The 19,829-nt window shown below is 44.5% G+C and overlaps 1 protein-coding gene across 1 annotated transcript in view; it reads left to right on the forward strand.

The window, feature by feature from the left end:
* Positions 1 to 3,015: 3,015 nt before the first annotated feature.
* cdc42bpb (CDC42 binding protein kinase beta (DMPK-like)) overlaps positions 3,016 to 19,829 on the forward strand; it is a 194,285-nt gene continuing 177,471 nt past the window's right edge. Inside the window, exon 1 of the mRNA XM_078406009.1 lies at positions 3,016 to 3,395. Within this exon, the coding sequence (XP_078262135.1) occupies positions 3,221 to 3,395 (175 nt within the window). The 5' untranslated portion in view covers positions 3,016 to 3,220. The remainder of the gene's footprint in view (positions 3,396 to 19,829) is intronic.

Here is a 19,829-nt window from a genome sequence, read left to right on the forward strand (position 1 = left end):
CTGGATCAGTTCCTGTGGACTGGAGGGTAGCCAATGTAACTCCACTTTTAAGAAAGGAGAAATTTTTGTTAATAGATTAAAGACAAATATACCCTAATACAGTACACTCCCCAAATTACCAAGGGGTTCATTTCCTAGAAAACTGTGTGTATTGCAGCTTCTTTTGCATTTTGTGTTTCTTTAGTTATTTTTTCTTACATAAATCCTGTAAGAGGAGATTTCTATTTCGTATCTCAAATTTCTTGGACAGTGATTTGCAAATTTGGTAAGAGATTATTAAAGATATTATAGCAGCGCATTTGGAAAGCAGTGACAGTCAAAGTCAGCATGGATTTATGTAGGGGAAATCATGCTTGACTAATCTTTTGGAATTTTTTGAGGATGTAACAAGTAAAATGGATAAGGGAGAGCCAGTGGATGCGGTGTATCTGGACTTTCAAAAAGCCTTTGACAAGGTCCCACACAAGAAATTAGTGTGTAAAATTAGAGCACATAGTATTGGGGGTAGGGTATTGACATGGATAGAGAACTGGTTAGCAGACAAAGAGTAGGAATTAACGGGTCCTTTTCAGAATGACAGGCAGTGACTAGTGGGGTGCCGCAAGGCTCGGTGCTGGGACCCCAGTTATTTACAGTATATATTAACGATTTAGATGAGGGAATTAAATGTGACATCTCCAAGTTTGCGGATGACATAAAGCTGGATGGCAGTGTGAGCTTCAATGAGGATGCTATGAGGCTGCAGGGTGACGTGGACAGGTTGTGTGAGTGGGCAGATGCATGGCAGACGCAGTATAATGTGGGTAAATGTGAGGTTATCCACTTTGCTGGCAAGAACAGGAAGGCAGATTATTATCTGAATGGTGTCAGATTTGGAGAAGGGGAGGTGCAACGAGGCTTGTATTCTTTGGAATTTAGAAGGATGAGAAGGGATCTGAAACATATAAAATTGTTAGAGGATTGGACCGGCTCGATGCAGGAAACATGTTCCCGACGTCGGGGGAGTCTGGAACCAGGGGTCACAGTCTGAGAATAAAGGGCCGGCCATTTAGGACCCAGATGAGGATGTGGTATACCTTGACTTTCAGAAAGCCTTTGACAAGGTTCCACATAGGAGATTAGTGGGCAAAATTAGAGCACATGGTATTGGAGGTAGGGTACTGACATGGATAGAAAATTGGTTGACAGACAGAAAGCAAAGAGTGGGGATAAATGGGTCCCTTTCAGAATGGCAGGGAGTAACTAGTGGGGTACCGCAAGGCTCGGTGCTGGGACCGCAGCTATTTACAATATACATTAATGACTTGGATGAAGGGATTAAAAGTACCATTAGCAAATTTGCAGATGATACAAAGCTGGGTGGTGGTGTGAACTGTGAGGAAGATGCTATGAGGTTGCAGGGTGACTTGGACAGGTTGTGTGGGTGGGCGGATGCATGGCAGATGCAGTTTAATGTGGATAAGTGTGAGGTTATCCACTTTGGTGGTAAGAATAGGAAGGCAGAGTATTATCTGAATGGTGTCAAGTTAGGAAATGGGGAGGTACAATGAGATCTGGGTGTCCTAGTGCATCAGTCACTGAAAGGAAGCATGCAGGTAGAGCAGGCAGTGAAGAAAGCCAATGGAATGTTGGCCTTCATAACAAGAGGAGTTGAGTATAGGAGCAAAGAGGTCCTTCTGCAGTTGTACAGGGCCCTGGTGAGACCGCACCTGGAGTACTGTGTGCAGTTTTGGTCTCCAAATTTGAGGAAGGATATTCTTGCTATTGAGGGCGTGCAGCGTAGGTTTACTAGGTTAATTCCCGGAATGGCGGGACTATCATATGTTGAAAGACTGGAACGACTAGGCTTGTATACACTGGAATTTAGAAGGATGGGAGGAGATCTTATCGAAACGTATAAGATTATTAAGGGGTTGGACACGTTAGAGGCAGGAAACATGTTCCCAATGTTGGGGGAGTCCAGAACAAGGGGCCACAGTTTAAGAATAAGGGGAAGGCCATTTAGAACTGAGATGAGGAAACATTTTTCACCCAGAGAGTTGTGAATCTGTGGAATTCTCTGCCTCAGAAGGCAGTGGAGGGCAATTCTCTGAATGCATTCAAGAGAGAGCTAGATAGAGCTCTTAATGATAGTGGAGTCAGGGGGTATGGGGAGAAGGCAGGAATGGGGTACTGATTGAGAATGATCAGCCATGATCACATTGAATGGCGGTGCGTACAGGCTCGAAGGGCCGAATGGCCTCCTCCTGCACCTATTGTCTATCAACGTTTTCACCCAGAGAGGGAAGGTTAGTTTGTCAATCAGGTGACGCTGGTGTGTTTCCGGCGGCCGGGCGCGCGGCTGTGAGTGGCTGCGGTGGAGCGGGGAGTGAGTGAGGGCGGCTCACCGGCGGGGGCGCTGCAGCGGGGAATGTGAGTGTGTGTGTGTGAGTGCCGGACCCACCGGCGGGGGCGCTGGAGCGGGGAGTGAGTGAGGGCGACCCACCGGCTGGGGCGCCGTGAGTGAGTGTGGGGACCGGACCCACCGGCGGGGGCGCTGCAGCGGGGAGTGAGTGAGTGTGGGGGCCGGACCTACCGGCGGGGGGCGCTGGAGCGGGGAGTGTCCGCCGGCCTCCCTCCCTCCCTCCCTCCCTCCCTCCCATCCGGGCTGCGGGAGGAGCCGCAGCCGCGAGCGTGTGAGGGGAGGGAAGGGGACGGGACGGGACGGGAGTGAGCGAGCGAGCGGCCGCTGACGCCCGGGGAGAGCAGACACAGACAGCGGGGCCGGGAGCGGAGCGGGAGCGGAGCGGGAGCTCGGGATCGGATGCAGGGCCCCGCGTCGGTGTAACGGCAGCGGCCGCAGGGTGACCTGTCGGAGCGGGCCGGGCTGTACAGGGCTGTGCCGGGCTGTACCGGGCTGACGGAGCGGGCCGGGCCAAGGCGAGGTGTGCGCCAGCCAGCGGGGGAGACGCGGCAGCGGCAGCGGCTGGGGCTGGGGCTGGGTCTGGGGCCGGGCCCGACCACGGCCGCCTCCCCCCCCCCCCCCCCCCCCTCTCCTGCCTTTAAACTCCAGCCGTGAAACAATGTCGGCTCCTGCCTTTCTAATGTGAAATAAATCACTGCTTTGATCTCCCCGACTGCGGTGCGGCTCAACAGTCGCCCTTTGAGGAAGGAGGAGGATTTATTTTTCTAAAAGGGGAGAGGGTGTTTCTTGAGAGGAAAAAAAACTTGAAAGGATAAAATGTCAGCGAAGGTTCGCCTGAAGAAGTTGGAGCAGTTGCTCCTGAACGGACCACAGAGGAATGCAAACTCAATGAGCGTGGAGACGTTGCTGGATATTTTAATATGTTTGTACAACGAATGTAGCAGCTCGCCTATCCGACGGGAAAAATACATCGCAGAATTCCTGGAATGGGGTAAGCCAAATATGAGGTGATCCAATGTGAAATATAAGCTTGATGTGTCCTGTGCCTTCATGTGTGGAGTCACTGTTTACTTGCCAGGGACAGATTTTTCTAAATTTAACATCATATTGTCAAATGACCCCTTTCTCCCCATTTTTGGCGCTGGTGTTTTGAAATGTTACAGAAGGTTCAAATCTACTTCTAAAATTCAAAATCGTTAAAAAAATATGGGAGTTCACTTTTTCCACAATGTTGATGTGTGAACATCATCTCGTTGAACCACTGCTGTCATTCGTCTGTTGATTTATTTTATTTATGAGTACCCACGTATTTCACAATTTGAAATCAGTAGGTGGGGATGTGATGTGAAAGGTGTGTGTTTCTTCTACCACAAGTTTTAACTACATATCAATTCTTAATGAGATCCTCTGGAGATGAGCTAACAAGTCTTGTAGACTGATAAAGTGTAGGGACTGATAATGTTAGCAACATGAAATTAGTAATAGATTTTATGCTCAGTTTAGTTTACACTTAAGTAGCCAACATTTTCCAAATTAAGAGGATTCACTTCGTGTGCTCTTTCATTGACGTCAGTAATAAGATTAACAACTGAATGGTGATCCATTGTATCACATCTGGCACGAAGAGCTCAACTATTGGATATCTCCCGGCTCTGCCGTATGTTTGTAAGATTTGCTTTGTTCCAAAGGTGAAAGGCAATCCCAATTCAGTTCCACTTTTAAGTTGCTTGAAAGGGCCAAAGTTTTAAAAGTAGTAACTTTACAACATGCACAGTTCCAATTGTAGGAGCATATCCTCAGCATTATTTGAGATTCCCACCATTGGGTGTAATTGACAATTGCTAATATAGTTCTGGAAATTGTTGACTTTTCAAACTCGCATCGAGGATGTGGGTGCAGCTGACATTTTCTGCATTTATTGACCATCACTAATTGCACTTGGGAAGATGGTGATTAGATGCCTTCTGCAACCTCCAGCCGTCTGTGTTGTAAAAGATGCCCCCACAATGCTACCAGTTAGTTCCAAGATTGTGACCCGGTGACCTCCAAGGAATGGCACTCGTGTTTGTTTGCAAGTCAGAATGGGGATGTTCATTTATGCTTTCTTGGTGTTGAAGGTCTGATGAATGCTGCAGAAGCGTTGGCATGTTGTGGTGGTGCTTTTTCCAGATGCTTTACATGGCAGACATGATGTGCTGTTGGAGGATCGAGTGAATGTTTAACACTCAATGCTTATTCTACACTGTATCCTTGAGTCTTCGACACTTACTAAATCTAAAATGAAAATTTTGGTCCCATTTGTAAAATATTAATGAAATATCATAATTCTTTGTGTTTAGCATGTATGTACAAATCAGGTAGGCAGATATTGTAAATGAGCTTTTAATCACTTTAAGGAGAAAAGCATGATCTCACAACAGAAAGACTTAACATCAATTTGCAGCCTGCTTTTATGTGCTTTGTATTCAATTATTTAAATTAAATGCAGTCAAGGTTTTTAAGTAAGCAATACATTTATAGTTGCAGCACAAGTCAAGTGTCTTGTCCTATGCACAAGTATGGTGAGGTACAATGAAAATGCTTGCACCAGCCAGCATTGTAGGCACAGAGATGCAGGCAACACTGAAAACCATCCAATTGTACATAAATTGCATGGAAATTATGCAAGACTGTGAATAGAAAAAAACGGATTAATGTAAAATATGGCATCGAGGGGAAGAAAAGTTGATGCCAAAGCAAGTTAAATCCGTAATGTTCTGTTGCCGAGGTAACATTTGGGTTTTGCAGGTCAGTTGAATTGATAATTGTCAGAAAATAGCTCTTCTTGAACTTGGTGGTGTGGGACTTCAGACTCCTGTACTCCTACCCAATGAAAGCAGCGAGAAGTGGCCCTGACCCAGATAGTGGGTATCCTTGCTGTGGATGCTTTTGCTGATGGGGAGCGCTGTGCCCATGTTGAACTGGACTGTCCACCACGCTTTGCAGGCTTTTGTGTTCCTGTACGTTAGAGTTGCCATTCTAGGCCACAATCCAACCCATCACAATACCTTTCACAGTACATCTGTAGACATTTGTTAGTATTCGGGGACTGCCAGGCCTTTCATTGCTTTGGTCAACCATGCAGCTTTCTTTCCCTTTCTTGACTATTGATGAGGGCTTGTAAAAGGCAGTTACATTTAATCTCGACATAATTTTAAAAAATCAAATTGATTTATTGTAATATACTGTTTACAACTTGCATCCAGTAAACTTTATTATATCCCTTTGTAGTACGAGACATTTTTAAAACAATTGTCAATGGTCTATGGCTCATCTCAAACAATGGAATATCTGGAACTATAAACTCATGAAAAAATATGTTGTTCATGAATTTTGTAGGAAGGAACTGTGAGGATAGACATAAAATTCTGGAGTAACTTAGCATCGCTGGAGAGATGGAATGGGTGATGTTTCACGTCAAGGCTGAGGCTGACCACGCTCAGTCTGAAGAAGGGTCTTGACTTGAAATGTCACCCATTCCTTCTCTCCATAGATGCAGCCTGACCCGCCGAGTAACTCCAGCATCTTGTGTCATTCATGATAATGAGCCAACATCATGAACAGTGCTTCAATAGCCATCTGACCAAATTTATTGAAACATTTTAGCATGTATGAAAGTTGTGCTTACTTTGCGCTTTCTGAAATATTGATGTATGGACAGCTTTTGCATTTTATAATTTCTAAGCAGTTTTGGCTTTGGGTCAGTGTTCTTGAGGACTTTTCAAAGCCGGTATATCAATAGCTTGTAATAAAGCTGGCTAGTCATTTATATTGCAGAGATTAGATTTAATTCGGAGCAAGATTTATAACAGTGTATTCTGATTTATGTGGAATGAATATGTGATTTTGACTGAGTTTTGGATTTGGCAATAACATTGTCTATCCCCAGGTTAGGGCAGCTCGGATAACAGAAATTCTGTCTTACCAAATTTGCAAATCACTGTCCAAGAAATTTGAGATACGAAATAGAAATCTCCTCTTACAGGATTTATGTAAGAAAAAATAACTAAAGAAACACAAAATGCAAAAGAAGCTGCAATACACACAGTTTTCTAGGAAATTAACCCCTCGGTAATTTGGGGAGTGTACTGTATTAGGGTATATTTGTCTTTAATCTATTAACAAACTTAATATTTTTGAAAATACGACCGATTGAACGAGTAGACATACAGTCTGAAGAAGGGCCTCGACCCGAAACGTCACCCATTCCTTCTCCTGAGATGCTGCCTGACCTGCTGGGTTACTCCAGCATTTTGTGATACCTTCGATTGAACGAGTAGAATAAGTTCCGTCATATATGTGGATTTCCAAAAAAATTATTTGCAAGGAATGTCTTGGGAGTAGTGAAGGAAATGAAAATTATCTGGATTCAAAAAAACACTTTAAAAGATGTTGCTTTAAATGAGGACTCAGAGGGCAGTATAATACATTTACATGGATAGAGGATTAGTTAAAGATTGAAAGTGAAAAATATTGACCATCCATGTGAGAAATCCACCGCTATACGAACGTAAAACACGTGTGGCATTGAAATTTGTGAAAAATTCTACAGATGTTGAATGTTCATCACATTTCAACCAAAACCTACATGCAGAGCAAGCATGTCTTCAATGAAATTAGCTATGTGCAGTTTTAAATGAAACTCTTTCTTCATAACTTAGTCATACATTTTATGACCATTGTTCCTTTATTCAATACCAAGAGAATTGATGTGTAAGGAAAAAGCAAAATCAAAACAAAAAAACACATTTTTCTTTGTGTTGTAAAAAGTATTTCTGTTCAATAACTTTTCTATAAATAGCAGAACATACTCATGATAGGCCTGACATTGTACATGTAGTTCAAGAACTACAGACTATTGGAAACAATAGTCGTTTTTCACACATGAATGTATCGCAACATGTATGCGCATTTGGTGTGCGTACTTTTTGTATGGCTGAAACGTGCTATATTTCACGCCATATTATGAATTTTGATGTAAAATTCTGAATTTTGGACATAAAAATTATGAATGTGTAAAATCAAATGTTGGGAGGTCTGCTAGTGTGTGTAGGATAGTGTTAAGATGCAGGGATCGTTGGTCGGTGCAGACCTGGTGGGTCGAAGGGCCTGTTTCCGTGCTGTATCTCTAAACTATAAAAAATGTAGCTGGGGCTGCTTACTAGTAGGATAACATGGAGGTTAGTATAGTCCTCAGTGATTCACAGGTTATAGAATACTGTGGAATAACAATACAGCTGCTCCTCATCTTACGATGGGGTTACGTTCTGAGAAACTCATCGGAAACCGAAAATATCGTAAGTCGAAATGCATTGAAAACACGTGATCACGTGGCCGGAAGCAAGCTGCGGCTCGCCGTTTGCACTATCGCAAAGTCGAAATATCGCAAGTCGAAGCATCGAAAGCCGGGAAGCATCTGTACAGGGTATAATGAAACGAGGTTTTACAATAACTGAGAAAGTTGAGTTCAGGAGAAGGTGCAGGGGGCTTAGAAAGTAAAGTGAATGAGTGAATAATGTGGCACTTGGAGAGCATTGTGAGAAAATATGCTAATGCAATTTGACAGAAAAAGTAAAAAACAATTGTCAGAAGCCAGTCAATTTCTGTGCACACAGGGATCCTGCATCCTGTCATGGTTTGACTTCCCAAAATGTAACATCTCACATGTATCTGAATTAAACTCTATTTGCCGTTCCCTGGCCCACTTGCCCAGCTGATCAAGATCCGGGTGTAATTTTTAATAACCATCTTCACTATCTCTGATGCCACCTATTTTTGTGCTGTCTGGAAATTTACTAATCTGCCATGTACATTCTAATCCAAAGCGTTGAATAGATGACAAACCACGATTTCCTGCTACAAATAGTTTGGAAAGAAAACAAAGGGGAGAAATTTAGTTTGGTTTAGAGATACAGTGCGGAAACAGGCCCTTTCGGCCCACCGGGTCCGTGCCGACCAGCGACCCCTGCACATTAACACTATCCTATACCCACCAGAGACAATTTTTACATTTACCAAGCCAATTAACCTACAAACCTCTATGTCATTGGAGTGGGAGGAAACCGAAGATCTCGGAGAAAACCCACGCAGGTCACGGGGAGAACGTACAAACTCCGTAGTCGGGATCGACCCCGGATCTTCGGTGCTGCATTCGCTGTAAGGCAGCAACTCTACCACTGCGCTACCGTGTCGCCCAATGACAGCCATTCTGTCCAGAGATGCTGCCTTAGTTACTCCTGCATGTTGTAATCTATCTTCGGTGCAGTTCCCTCCTACACAGTTCCTTGTTTCTTGAGGTTTTACAACTCTTTGAAGGTTTTACAACTCTTTGAAATAGATTGGGCCTTTTTCCAGTCTTCTACCAAATCTTTACAAGTTGATTGTTGTGTGAGAGTGGGATTTCTGCTCAAATTAGGTGGGATTGGCTGCAAGAATGTTTGCCTTCAACGAGTTGTAAAACCCCTAGAAACAAGGAACTGTATAGAGGGAACTGCAAACGCCGGTTTACACCGAAGATAGACACAAAATGCTGAATGGCTGACATTTCAGGTCAAGACCCTTCAACAAGGAGTTGCTGATGCTGGTTAACAAAATTCTGTTTAGACTAGACACGGGTTAGACAAGTAACGTTATGCTATACCTACTTTTCTGTCAATAACAATTTTTTTTGACATTGTCCTCCAAATGTGCATTGAGAATACTGACAGAATCCTCTCGAGAGCATGTAAAACTGAAGAGATTTAAAAAGGAATTTAATATTCTTCCCACCCTTCCTTTTGCGAAGATGTTCCCTATTCTCAATTCCTCCGTCTCCGCTGCACCTGCTCCCAAGATGAGGTGTTCCATACTAAAACATTTGAGATGTCCTCATTCATCAGGGAATGTGGGTTCCCCCTTCTATGATAAGTGGGGGCCCTCACTCGTGTCTCCTCTCTGTCCCATAGTTTTGCTCTCACCACCCCCCCCCCCCCCCCCCAGACTCTACAAGGACAGAGTTACCTTGGTCCTCGCCTTTCACCCCATCTGCCTCTGCATCCAACACATTAACCTCTGACATTTCCTCCTACAGGATCCCACCACTAATCACATCTTCCCATCTCCACCCTTTCCACCTTCTGCAGAGACCCCTGCAACTCCTTGGTTCACTCATCCCTTCCCACCCAACCACCCCCTCCCCAGGTACCTTCACCTGCAACACCTGTCCTGATACATCCTCCCTCGACTCCACCTAGGTATCCTGACAGTCCTTTCAGGTGAGACAGAGGTTCATGTGAACTTCCTCTGACCTTATCTACTGCATCCAGTGTTCCCTAATGTGGGCTCCTGTACCTTGGCGAGACCAAACGTAGACTCAGCGAGTCTGAAGCTTGGCTGAAGCTTCTGGGATCTCCTTGTTGCCAACCATTCCAGTTCCCATTCCCACACTGACCTTCCTCTCCTGGGGCTCCTCCATGGCCAGAGTGAGTACTAATAGTCGCGTCCCCCCCACGTGACCCCCTTCCTCCACCCGTTGTTTAATCAATTCCACAGTTCACCACACCTTATCCCTCTTGAGATCACACCTTCCCTGCCTAGTCAACAATGGGCTTACCAGGGCACCTCCCTGCCTGATGTCATTTGTTGCTGGACCTGATTCTCTTCTCTCCTCCAGTTCTTCACTCCCTGCCCTCCACGCCTTAATTTCAGTCTGAAGAAAGGTCCCGACCCAAAACGTCACCTATCTTGCTCCAGAGATGCTGCCTGACTCGCTGAGTTACTCCAGCACTTTGTGTCCATCTTTACATTTAGTCAGGATTTGAAGTTATTCACTGTTCTGCTGTATTGAATAGTGAAAGATTATTTCCTTGAGTGGGAAAATAGTTTTGAGGTGTGACCAATACATAGACGTCAGCAAATGAACACGTTTGGGAGCAATTTCTTTACAGAACGGTTGCTGGTGCCTGCAGTGTTCCTTTGGAGGGAATAATTTTTAAAAATCCATGTTTAACAGAAGATTGGACCTAGAACATAGAACATTGAAGGCTGTGAGGGAAAAAGGCAGAACAATGGATTAGTTTTGATACCTCGAATAAAGAATCAACACAAATAAGATGAATCAATCAATATGGAATCGTAGAGCACAAAAACAGGCCCTTTGCCCCAACACTCCATGTGGGCAATTATGCCCATCTACACTCATTAAAATGGCCATTGATAGGACCTTATAACTCTACGCCCTGCCTATTTAAACGTCTGTTGAAATGTTTCTTAAACACATCACTGCTATAACCCCATAGTTACGTTCCTAAAAGAACACATTATTGTGTCAATGGGATTGGTTAGAGAGCTTCAGCTTGCAATAACAAAATTATTTTTCTTGCAGCGTTTTCCAAATTAAAGTCTTTTTAATAGCAATAAGTTTATTAAGTTACTGTGAGCTAAAATACTAAAAGCTGTAGGTTGCAATGTTTAGTGGAGTATCATAACACAAGTGTCAATAGAAGTGGTTGTGTCTCAACTATAACGGCCACCTGTGGTTAAAGTAGCCCTTGGGTTCTTAAAGTGACAAAGAGATATCTGATTAATGTGGCGCGGGACATCGAAACAGATTTTTGTTTCCCTTGTACTGTTTAAATCCAAGACAACTTTTTTTTTCTAGTAAAAGGAACTGCAGATTTATACCAAAGATGGATACAAAATGCTGGAGTAACTTTTCTGCTTGCCATTTTCCAAAGTACCCTTTAAGTGGTTTCCTAGTTCGTAATCAAAACCAGGTTGTAACAAATTCAACCTATCTATTGATCGCTCGTGTTATATCCAGTTCATGTTATGGAAAGACAGAACTACCTGTAATTTGATGTGATTCCACCACCACCCCTGGCAGTGCATTGCAGGTATAAGCCACTCTGTTTTGGCAATCAACGGTGGTTCAGTGAATTTTTCTCTTTGGTTAAAGCATTTACTGAATGATAAAAAACTTTTAATTTTAGTAATTGGATCAACTATCCAAAATGCAGATGACTAGTATTTTTCTTGTGTACAGTTATTGTGACAGAGATAGATAAATTCTCGATTAATACAGGTGTTAGAGGTTATGGGGAGAAGGCAGGAGAATGGGGTTAGGAAGGGGAGAGAGATCAGCCGTGATTGAATGGTGGAGTAGACTTGATGGGCCGAATGGCCTAATTCTACTATTTCTTATGACCTTATTACGTTAGTCTTATTTACTGCAGAATGGATGTTTACTCACAAAATGCTGGAGTAACTCAGCAAGTCAGGCAGCATCTCAGGAGAGAGAGAATGGGTGACGTTTCGGGTCGAGACCCTTCTTCAGACTGATGTCAGGGGGATGGGACAAAGGAAGGATATAGGTGGAGACAGGAAGATAGAGGGAGAACTGGGAAGGGGGAGAGGAAGAGAGGGACAGAGGAACTATCTAAAGTTGGAGAAGTCAATGGGCTGCCCAAGCGAAATATGAGGTGCTGTTCCTCCAATTTCCGGTGTGCCTCACTATGGCACTGGAGGAGGCCCATGACAGAAAGGTCAGAGTGGGAGGGGGAGTTGAAGTGCTCAGCCACCGGGAGATCAGGTTGGTTAAGGCGGACTGAGCGAAGGTGTTGAACGAAACGATTGCCGAGCCTGCGTTTGGTTTCGCCGATGTAGAGAAGTTGACATCTGGAACAGCGGATACAATAGATGAGGTTGGAGGAGGTGCAGGTCTCACCTGGAAAGACTGTTTGGGTCCTTGGATGGAGTTGAGGGGGGAGGTAAAGGGACAGGTGTTGCATCTCCTGCGGGTTGCAGGGGAAAGTGCCTGGGAAGGGGGTGGTTTAGGTAGGAAGGGACGAGTGGACCAGGGAGTTACGGAGGGAGCGGTCTCTGCAGAACGCAGAAAGGGGAGGGGATGGGAAGATGTGGCCAGTGGTGGGGTCCCGTTGTAGGTGACTGAAATGTTGGAGGATGATTTGTTGGATACGCTGGCTGGTGGATTGGAAGGTGAGAACGAGGGGGATTCTATCCTTGTTACGAATGGGGGGAGGGGGAGCAAGAGCGGATACCTGCGTCGGAGTAGGGCGTAGGCAGCCAGTGATGATCCGCATGGTGTCGTTGAGGGTGGCGTCTAGCTTGCTGGTATGAGCGCTGCGGCACCATGCTGGGGCGGTGTACTCAGCGGCGCTGTACACAGGTGCAAGAGCACTGGTTCGAAGATTAGATGTCCTGCCGCCCCATGACGATCAGGCCAAGCAACGCAGTGTTCCGTGCCGAGACTTTAGCACGGAGAGCTTCAAGGTGTTGCTTGTAGGTCAGCGGCCGATCTAGCTTCCTATGTAGGAAATGGGTTGTAGGGTAGGGGTGACCCATTGAGGTGATGGTTAGCTGGCGTTGAGCTTTCTTGTTGTTCAGGTGAAAGGCCGTTGTGGTGGTTTTTGCCACACTCAGTTTTAGTCTCCAGGTCTTAAGGTAGCCCGCGACAAGTTCCATATCCACCGAGAGCACATCCTCCACATTTGACCAACTCCTGTCTGAGTGCAGTAGGGCCAAGTCATCTGCGTATCCATACTGGCGCGAGGTCGTGCGTGACAGATCGCTGATATAGAGGTTGAAGGGCATGGGGGCCAGTACCGAGCCTTGGGGGACTCCGTTTCTTAGGCGTCGCAGTCGGCTAGATTGTCTGTCGCTGGCCTTGAGTACAAAACTGTGGTTGGCAAGGATGTTGGAGAGGAACCGCAATAATTGATGGTCAGGGATGGTGCGGAGGAGCGTCAAGATCAGGCCCTGGTGCCACACTGTATCATAGGCGGCGTGAGGTCCACCAGTGTGATGGCCGCCTTGTCGACCTCCCCGTGGTGAGCCCTGTCAACTGACCTCAGTCAGGCGAACGACAACAAACAGAGACAGCAGAAGCAGAATGTACAGATAAGCACTTGTAGTCAGGTTCGAATCAGGTTCCCTGGCGTAGAAAAGCAGTAGCTCTACTGCTACACCACCATGCCGCCTGAAATCGTCAGTCGCACACCCAGGCATTATTAACCTACCTCAGGATGCTGAGTTCCTCCAGCAGTTTTTTTTGCTCAAGATTCTAATTGGAACAAGCTGCAAGAGGAGCTTGTTGAGGCTGGGACTATCCCAACATTCAAACAATTAGACAGGTACATGGATAGGACAGGTTTTGAGGGATATGGGCCAAATACAGGCAGGTGGGACTAGTGTAGCTGGGGCATGTTGGCCGGTGTGGGCAAATTGGGCCGAAGGGCCTGTTTCCATACTGTACCACTCTATGTCTGCTGGGTTTTTTTTTAGAGCAATAACCCTTCAAAATGGTTTCTTATACATTGTGTGCTGTCCTTTTATTCCTATACATTTCAAATACTTTAGGTAACCTGTATTTAATCCCTTTAACAAATTAGAAGCATCAATCCTTGTAATTCCGCTTTTCTAGAATAAATAGCCCTAACTCTGCAAGCTTATTCTGGTAACCAAAGACTAGCGAGAATGCTAGAAATCTTCATAGGATCAGCAGGATCTGATTGGGACACTAGTCCCAACCGTGCTTCCGGTTAGTTTAGATTTTATCTGGACATGTTGTTATTTCTGGATTTCTTTATTGGTGGTATTTTGTTTCTTGCAGAACTAAGAACCTTGTGTTTTGATTCAATTTGCATCTTCTCCTGTGTATGTGTACTATGACTAGATATAAATGCCAAATTGCAGGTGTACCGATAAGCATATTGTTAGTTATATACTGTAATTGTAGTAAATCAACCCAAAAGCACTTTGCCATTTTACAGCCACCTTGCTTTCATCTTTTGTATCTTTAATGAAGAGAAAATCTAATCTACTTGATTAAATTGGACTGCAGTTTATTGATTTGCTACAAATTACTGTTCTTTGTGCACATTTTAAAGCCATCTGTGAAATCACATCTAATTCCATTAACACTTTCTTCCAAAGCGAAAATAATATAATAGACTAGGTAGACACAAAATGCTGGAGTAACTCAGCGAGTTAGGCAGCATCTCGGGAGAGAAGGAATGGGTGACGTTTCGGGTACTTCAGACTAATATAATAAATAGACTGTTGTGTGAGACTTTTAATAGGGTCTTTTGGAACTCCATATTGGAGCCTTTTGGAACTCCACTAAAACAACCTCTATTTTCGAAGGCATTTAACATGGGAGCTAATTAATTTTTATCCAGGATATCATCAGTATAATAGTTCCATAAGATTTGATTTTCTTTGATTATTTTGTTTGCATCCTCAAATAAATCAGTTTTGTCAAGCAAGACCTATGATGGTCAAATCTTGCTACCTGGTGACAATGGTGCGAATCAGAACCATCAGCTTTCAGCTGGTGGAACGTCTCACCAGCTACAAGGCACAGAAGTCTAAGACTTACTGATTGCTAATGGTTCCACATCTCTCATTTCCTTGTTGCATTCTGCATGAGCTGGATCTTGTGATTCCAAACAATATCTATATACAAAAACTCTCGTTTGTTCATTTCTGAACTACAGTTAAAACGGTACACAATAGCGTGACAATTTTAGGCCCACCTTACTCACGGTTGTCCCTTTGGTGCTGATGGAAGAAGTTTCATTGGAATCGGTGTTATATTTTTAAAGTTATTCGCATTTTAAAGTTTAAATCTATTAGGGAGGGAGGGGGAGGTGGGGTGGAGGGGTAGGGGGGTGGAGGGGCAGGGGGGTGGAGGGGTAGGGGGGTGGAGGGGAGGTGGGGGAGAGGGGAGGGGGGAGAGGGGGAGGGTGGGAAGGAGAGGGTGCTGCACCAATGCAGGAGAGGTTTGGGCCCAACGGGTCCACTTGGTCTAGTACTGGATATTTGCCAAGCAGACCCTCTTAATTTCAGTGGGAATTCCACATCTGCAGATTTGGAAGCTAAGGGGAAGGCATTTATTTTACAAAGTTTTCATTAGTTCAAGGAGTTCTTTTCTTTACATTTTTGCATAATTATAGGATTTTTTTAATTTTACCCATTTACTTTAATTAGTTCATAAATATCTCCAAATCTCAGAAACACACGAAACCCCCCTGAGTAGGACAGGCTCAGGGTCTAAATGGCCTGGTTACATTTCTACATTCCTAGAATATAGGAAGCCATGTTCTCAAAAGTCTGATATTAAACTGTTATGTCCAGTTCTGAAATAAGATGCAAGATTTATATGCTTATGTACAGTGATACTTGTACTAAACCTTATACAAAAATGAATTTCATTGTACATTGGTACATGTGACAAAGTTCCACTGCACCATTGAGATACAAGTTTCTAGTTTTGGTAAAAAAGCGAATCTATCACATTTTAAATACCACTCAAGGTTTCTGCAAATGCTATAAAATTTCAATTTGTGGAAGACTTGAAAATAGAAACAGAAGCTACTACAAATCTTCATACTGAATATCATTTGTATTGGCTGGGAAATTGGGATGCATCTTACCATCCATAATACCTTCAATTTGAACCAGCGTCTGCAGTTAGACAATAGACAATAGACAATAGGTGCAGGTGGAGGCCATTCAGCCCTTTGAGCCAGCATCGCCATTCAATGTGATCATGGCTGATCATTCTCAATCAGTACCCCGTTCCTGCCTTCTCCCCATACCCCCTGACTCCGCTATCCTTAAGAGCTCTATCCAGCTCTCTCTTGAATGCATTCAGAGAATTGGCCTCCACTGCCTTCTGAGGCAGAGAATTCCACAGATTCACAACTCTCTGACTGAAAAAGTTTTTCCTCATCTCAGTTCTAAATGGCCTACCCCTTATTCTTAAACTGTGGCCCCTTGTTCTGGACTCCCCCAACATTGGGAACATGTTTCCTGCCTCTAACGTGTCCAACCCCTTAATAATCTTATACGTTTCAATAAGATCTCCTCTCATCCTTCTAAATTCCAGTGTATACAAGCCTAGTCTTTCAACATAATTGTACTCTACTGTTAAAATAATATTGAAATGTGGTTTAGCCGTACTAGTTATCATCTGCATGATGAAAATAGGAAATTATTTGTATGAGAATTGTAATCTTGATTTGCTGTTATTCTACAAAGACATGTGCCAACATCCCCAAAACCTGAGTTACTGAGTACTCTTAGTACTGAGTAGAGTCAAAGAGCTGTACAGTACGGACACAGGCCTTTCAGCCCACTTTGTCTCTAGGACTAGTTCAATTTGCCTGCATTTGGCCCCCTGCTCCATCACCTGAGGTAAGAGCAATTGGCCTCGACATAATGCAGTAGGGTCAAGAACCACTGGTAAACAAACATTGGGCATCAACCTCACACAAAGAAAGATATGATCGAGGGGGGGTTTATCATCCACCTTAAGACTTTAATCCGCAGTTCCAAAGACGTTCTCTTTGGCCCATGATCTTCCATCATACGTTACGGGGAAAGTGGCTGATGAAAGCTGAGTGTTCAATTCCATTTACAAGCCTCAGTAAATGAAGCAGCCTGTTGTGCCACAAGATCCAGGCAAAGCCTGGGCATGGGTTGATCAGTGGCAAGCATCACTTTTGCTGGCAAAAGTTTCATACGATGACAACATCCAGCAAGAGAGAGCCTCAACGCCTACTGTTGACATTGATTGGAATTAGCATTGTGAGCCTGTACCATCAACATCCCTGGTGACTGTGTGGGTTTCCACCGAGATCTTCGGTTTCCTCCCACATTCCAAAGACATATAGGTTGGTAGGTTAATTGACCTGGTATAAATATAAATTGTCCCTAGTGTGTGTAGGATAGTGTTAATATGCTGGTTGGTGCAGACTCATTGGGCCGAAAGGGCCTGTTTCAGCGCTATATCTCTAAAACCACAACATGAAAACTAAATATTCAGGATGCTCCATATCTTGCCAAAGAGAGCTTATTCAGTACCCCATTCATCTATTATTTATTGCCTCCACTATCCCAAATGATGCCTGTGAGGTGTACAAAAAGGCCTTGTGTTTACTTGCATAGGTTACACTGACAGCACCACTCCATCCACGACCTGTGACACCAAGAATGCGGCTGGTTTCAGGAGCGGGGCAACACCATTGCTGAATGCCCACGTGTCCCCCGCCCCTGAACCTGCATATCATCCTCACTCAGAGATAGCCCTATTCCTTCATTGTCAGCTAGACTACATTCTGGAACCTCGTTCCTAACAACACATATGTATGAGTTTCTTCACCAGGAATGCAGCAGTTTAAGAAGGTAGTTTACTGATACTTTTTCATGGATAAATAGAAATTGGTAAAAAATATTGGCCTTGCTAGTGATGTCCAGATCCCAAACAATGAGTAAATAAACAAGCTCGCTAATTGTGACGTGTGCAATAGTAATATTCTTAATGGAGTATTTAATTTATTTTCATTTAAAAAATCATTTATTTTGGGATTTCCTTTAATGCTGTAATGGTAGAGCTGCTGCCTTACCCGGGTTCGAATCTGACCGGGTGCTGTCTATTCGGAGTTTGTACATTCTCCCCGTGATATGCATGGGTTTTCTCCGGGTGCTCTGGTTTCCTCCCACACTCCAAAGACATAAGGTAGGTTTAGAAACCGAGCACGGGGCTTTGTTTGGGGAGTATGAGTGCCAGGGCAGTTTATTGTTCTGGGTGTCGGATGTGGGGAATCTGGGAGTCTGATAGTCTTCCAGACATCCACATCTGCGCCAGGTGCGACGAGATGGGGCTCCTAAGGAACCGTATTAGGAACCTGGAGCGGCAGATTGATGACCTCCGTCTGGTCAGGGAGAGTGAGGAGGTTATAGATAGGAGTTACAGAGAGGTGGTCACTCCAAGACCACGGGAGGTAGACAAATGGGTCACAGTTAGGGGGGGCAAGGAGCAGAGGCAGGGACTAGAGAGTACCCCGGTGGCTGTACCCCTTGGAAATAAGTACTCCTGTTTAAGTACTGTTGGGGGGAACAGCCTACCTGGGGGCAGCGACGGTGCCCGGGCCTCTGGCAAGGAGTCCGGCCCTGTTGCTCAGAAGGGTAGGGAAAGGAAGAGGAGAGCGATAGTAATAGGGGACTCTATAGTGAGGGGGTCAGATAGGCGATTCTGTGGACGCAGTCGGGAGACCCGGATGGTGGTTTGCCTCCCTGGTGCCGGTGTCCGGGATGTGTCTGAGCGTGTCCAGGATATCCTGAAAGGGGAGGGAGAGGAGCCAGAGGTCGTGGTACATATAGGTACCAACAATATAGGTAGGATAAGGGAAGAGGTCCTGAAAGGAGAATTTAGGGGGCTAGGAAGAGAGTTAAAAAAAAGGACTTCCAAAGCAATAATCTCAGGCTTACTGCCTGTGCCACGCGATAGTGAGAATAGGAATGGAGTGAGGTGGAGGATAAATATGTGGCTGAGGAACTGGTGCAGGGAGCAGGGATTCAAGTTTCTGGATCATTGGGACCTCTTCTGGGGGAATATGACCTGTACAAAAAGGACGGGTTGCATCTGAACCTGAGAGGAACCAATATCCTGGCGGGGAGATTTGCTAAGGTAATTGCGGAGACTTTAAACTAGTACGGTTGGGTGGAGGGACTCAAACACAAATAGCTAATAAGCAGTGTGTGAGGCAGGAGGCAGAAAAGGGAAACACTCAGACCCAATATGTAGGAGAGAAAGAAGTGAAAAGAAATAAACTGAGAATAAGAAATGATGGGTCCCTTAAATGTGTATATTTTAATGCTAGGAGCATTGTAAGAAAGGTGGATGAGCTGAGAGCCTGGATTGACATCTGGAAGTATGATGTTGTGGCGATCAGTGAAACATGGTTGCAGGAGGGTTGCGATTGGCAATTAAATATTCCAGGATTTCATTGTTTCAGATGTGATAGAATCGGAGGGGCAAGAGGTGGGGGTGTTGCATTGCTTGTCAGGGAGGATATCACAGCAGTGCTTTGGCAGGACAGACTAGAAGGCTCGATTAGGGAGGCTGTTTGGATGGAACTCAGAAATGAGAAAGGTTTAGCAACACTTATAGGGGTGTATTATAGACCGCCAAATAGGGAACGAGAATTGGAAGAGCAAATATGTAAGGAGATAGCAGATATTAGTAGTAAGCACAGAGTAGTGATTGTGGGTGATTTCAATTTTCCGTATATAGACTGGGAATCACATTCTGTTAAAGGGCTGGATGGTTTGGAGTTTGTAAAATGTGTGCAGGATAGTTTTTTGCAGCAATACGTAGAGGTACCTACCAGAGAAGGGGCAGTGTTGGACCTCCTGTTAGGAAATGAGATGGATCAGGTGACGGAGGTATGTGTTGAGGAGCACTTTGGGTCTAGTGATCACAATGCCATTAGTTTCAATATAATTATGGAGAAGGTCAAATCTGGACCAAGGGTTGAGATTTTGGATTGGAGAAAGGCTAATTTTGAGGAGATGAGAAAGGATTTAAAAGGAGTGAAATGGA

Source organism: Rhinoraja longicauda, chromosome 10 (assembly GCF_053455715.1).
Source record: "Rhinoraja longicauda isolate Sanriku21f chromosome 10, sRhiLon1.1, whole genome shotgun sequence".
NCBI classification, from domain to species: domain Eukaryota; kingdom Metazoa; phylum Chordata; class Chondrichthyes; order Rajiformes; family Arhynchobatidae; genus Rhinoraja; species Rhinoraja longicauda.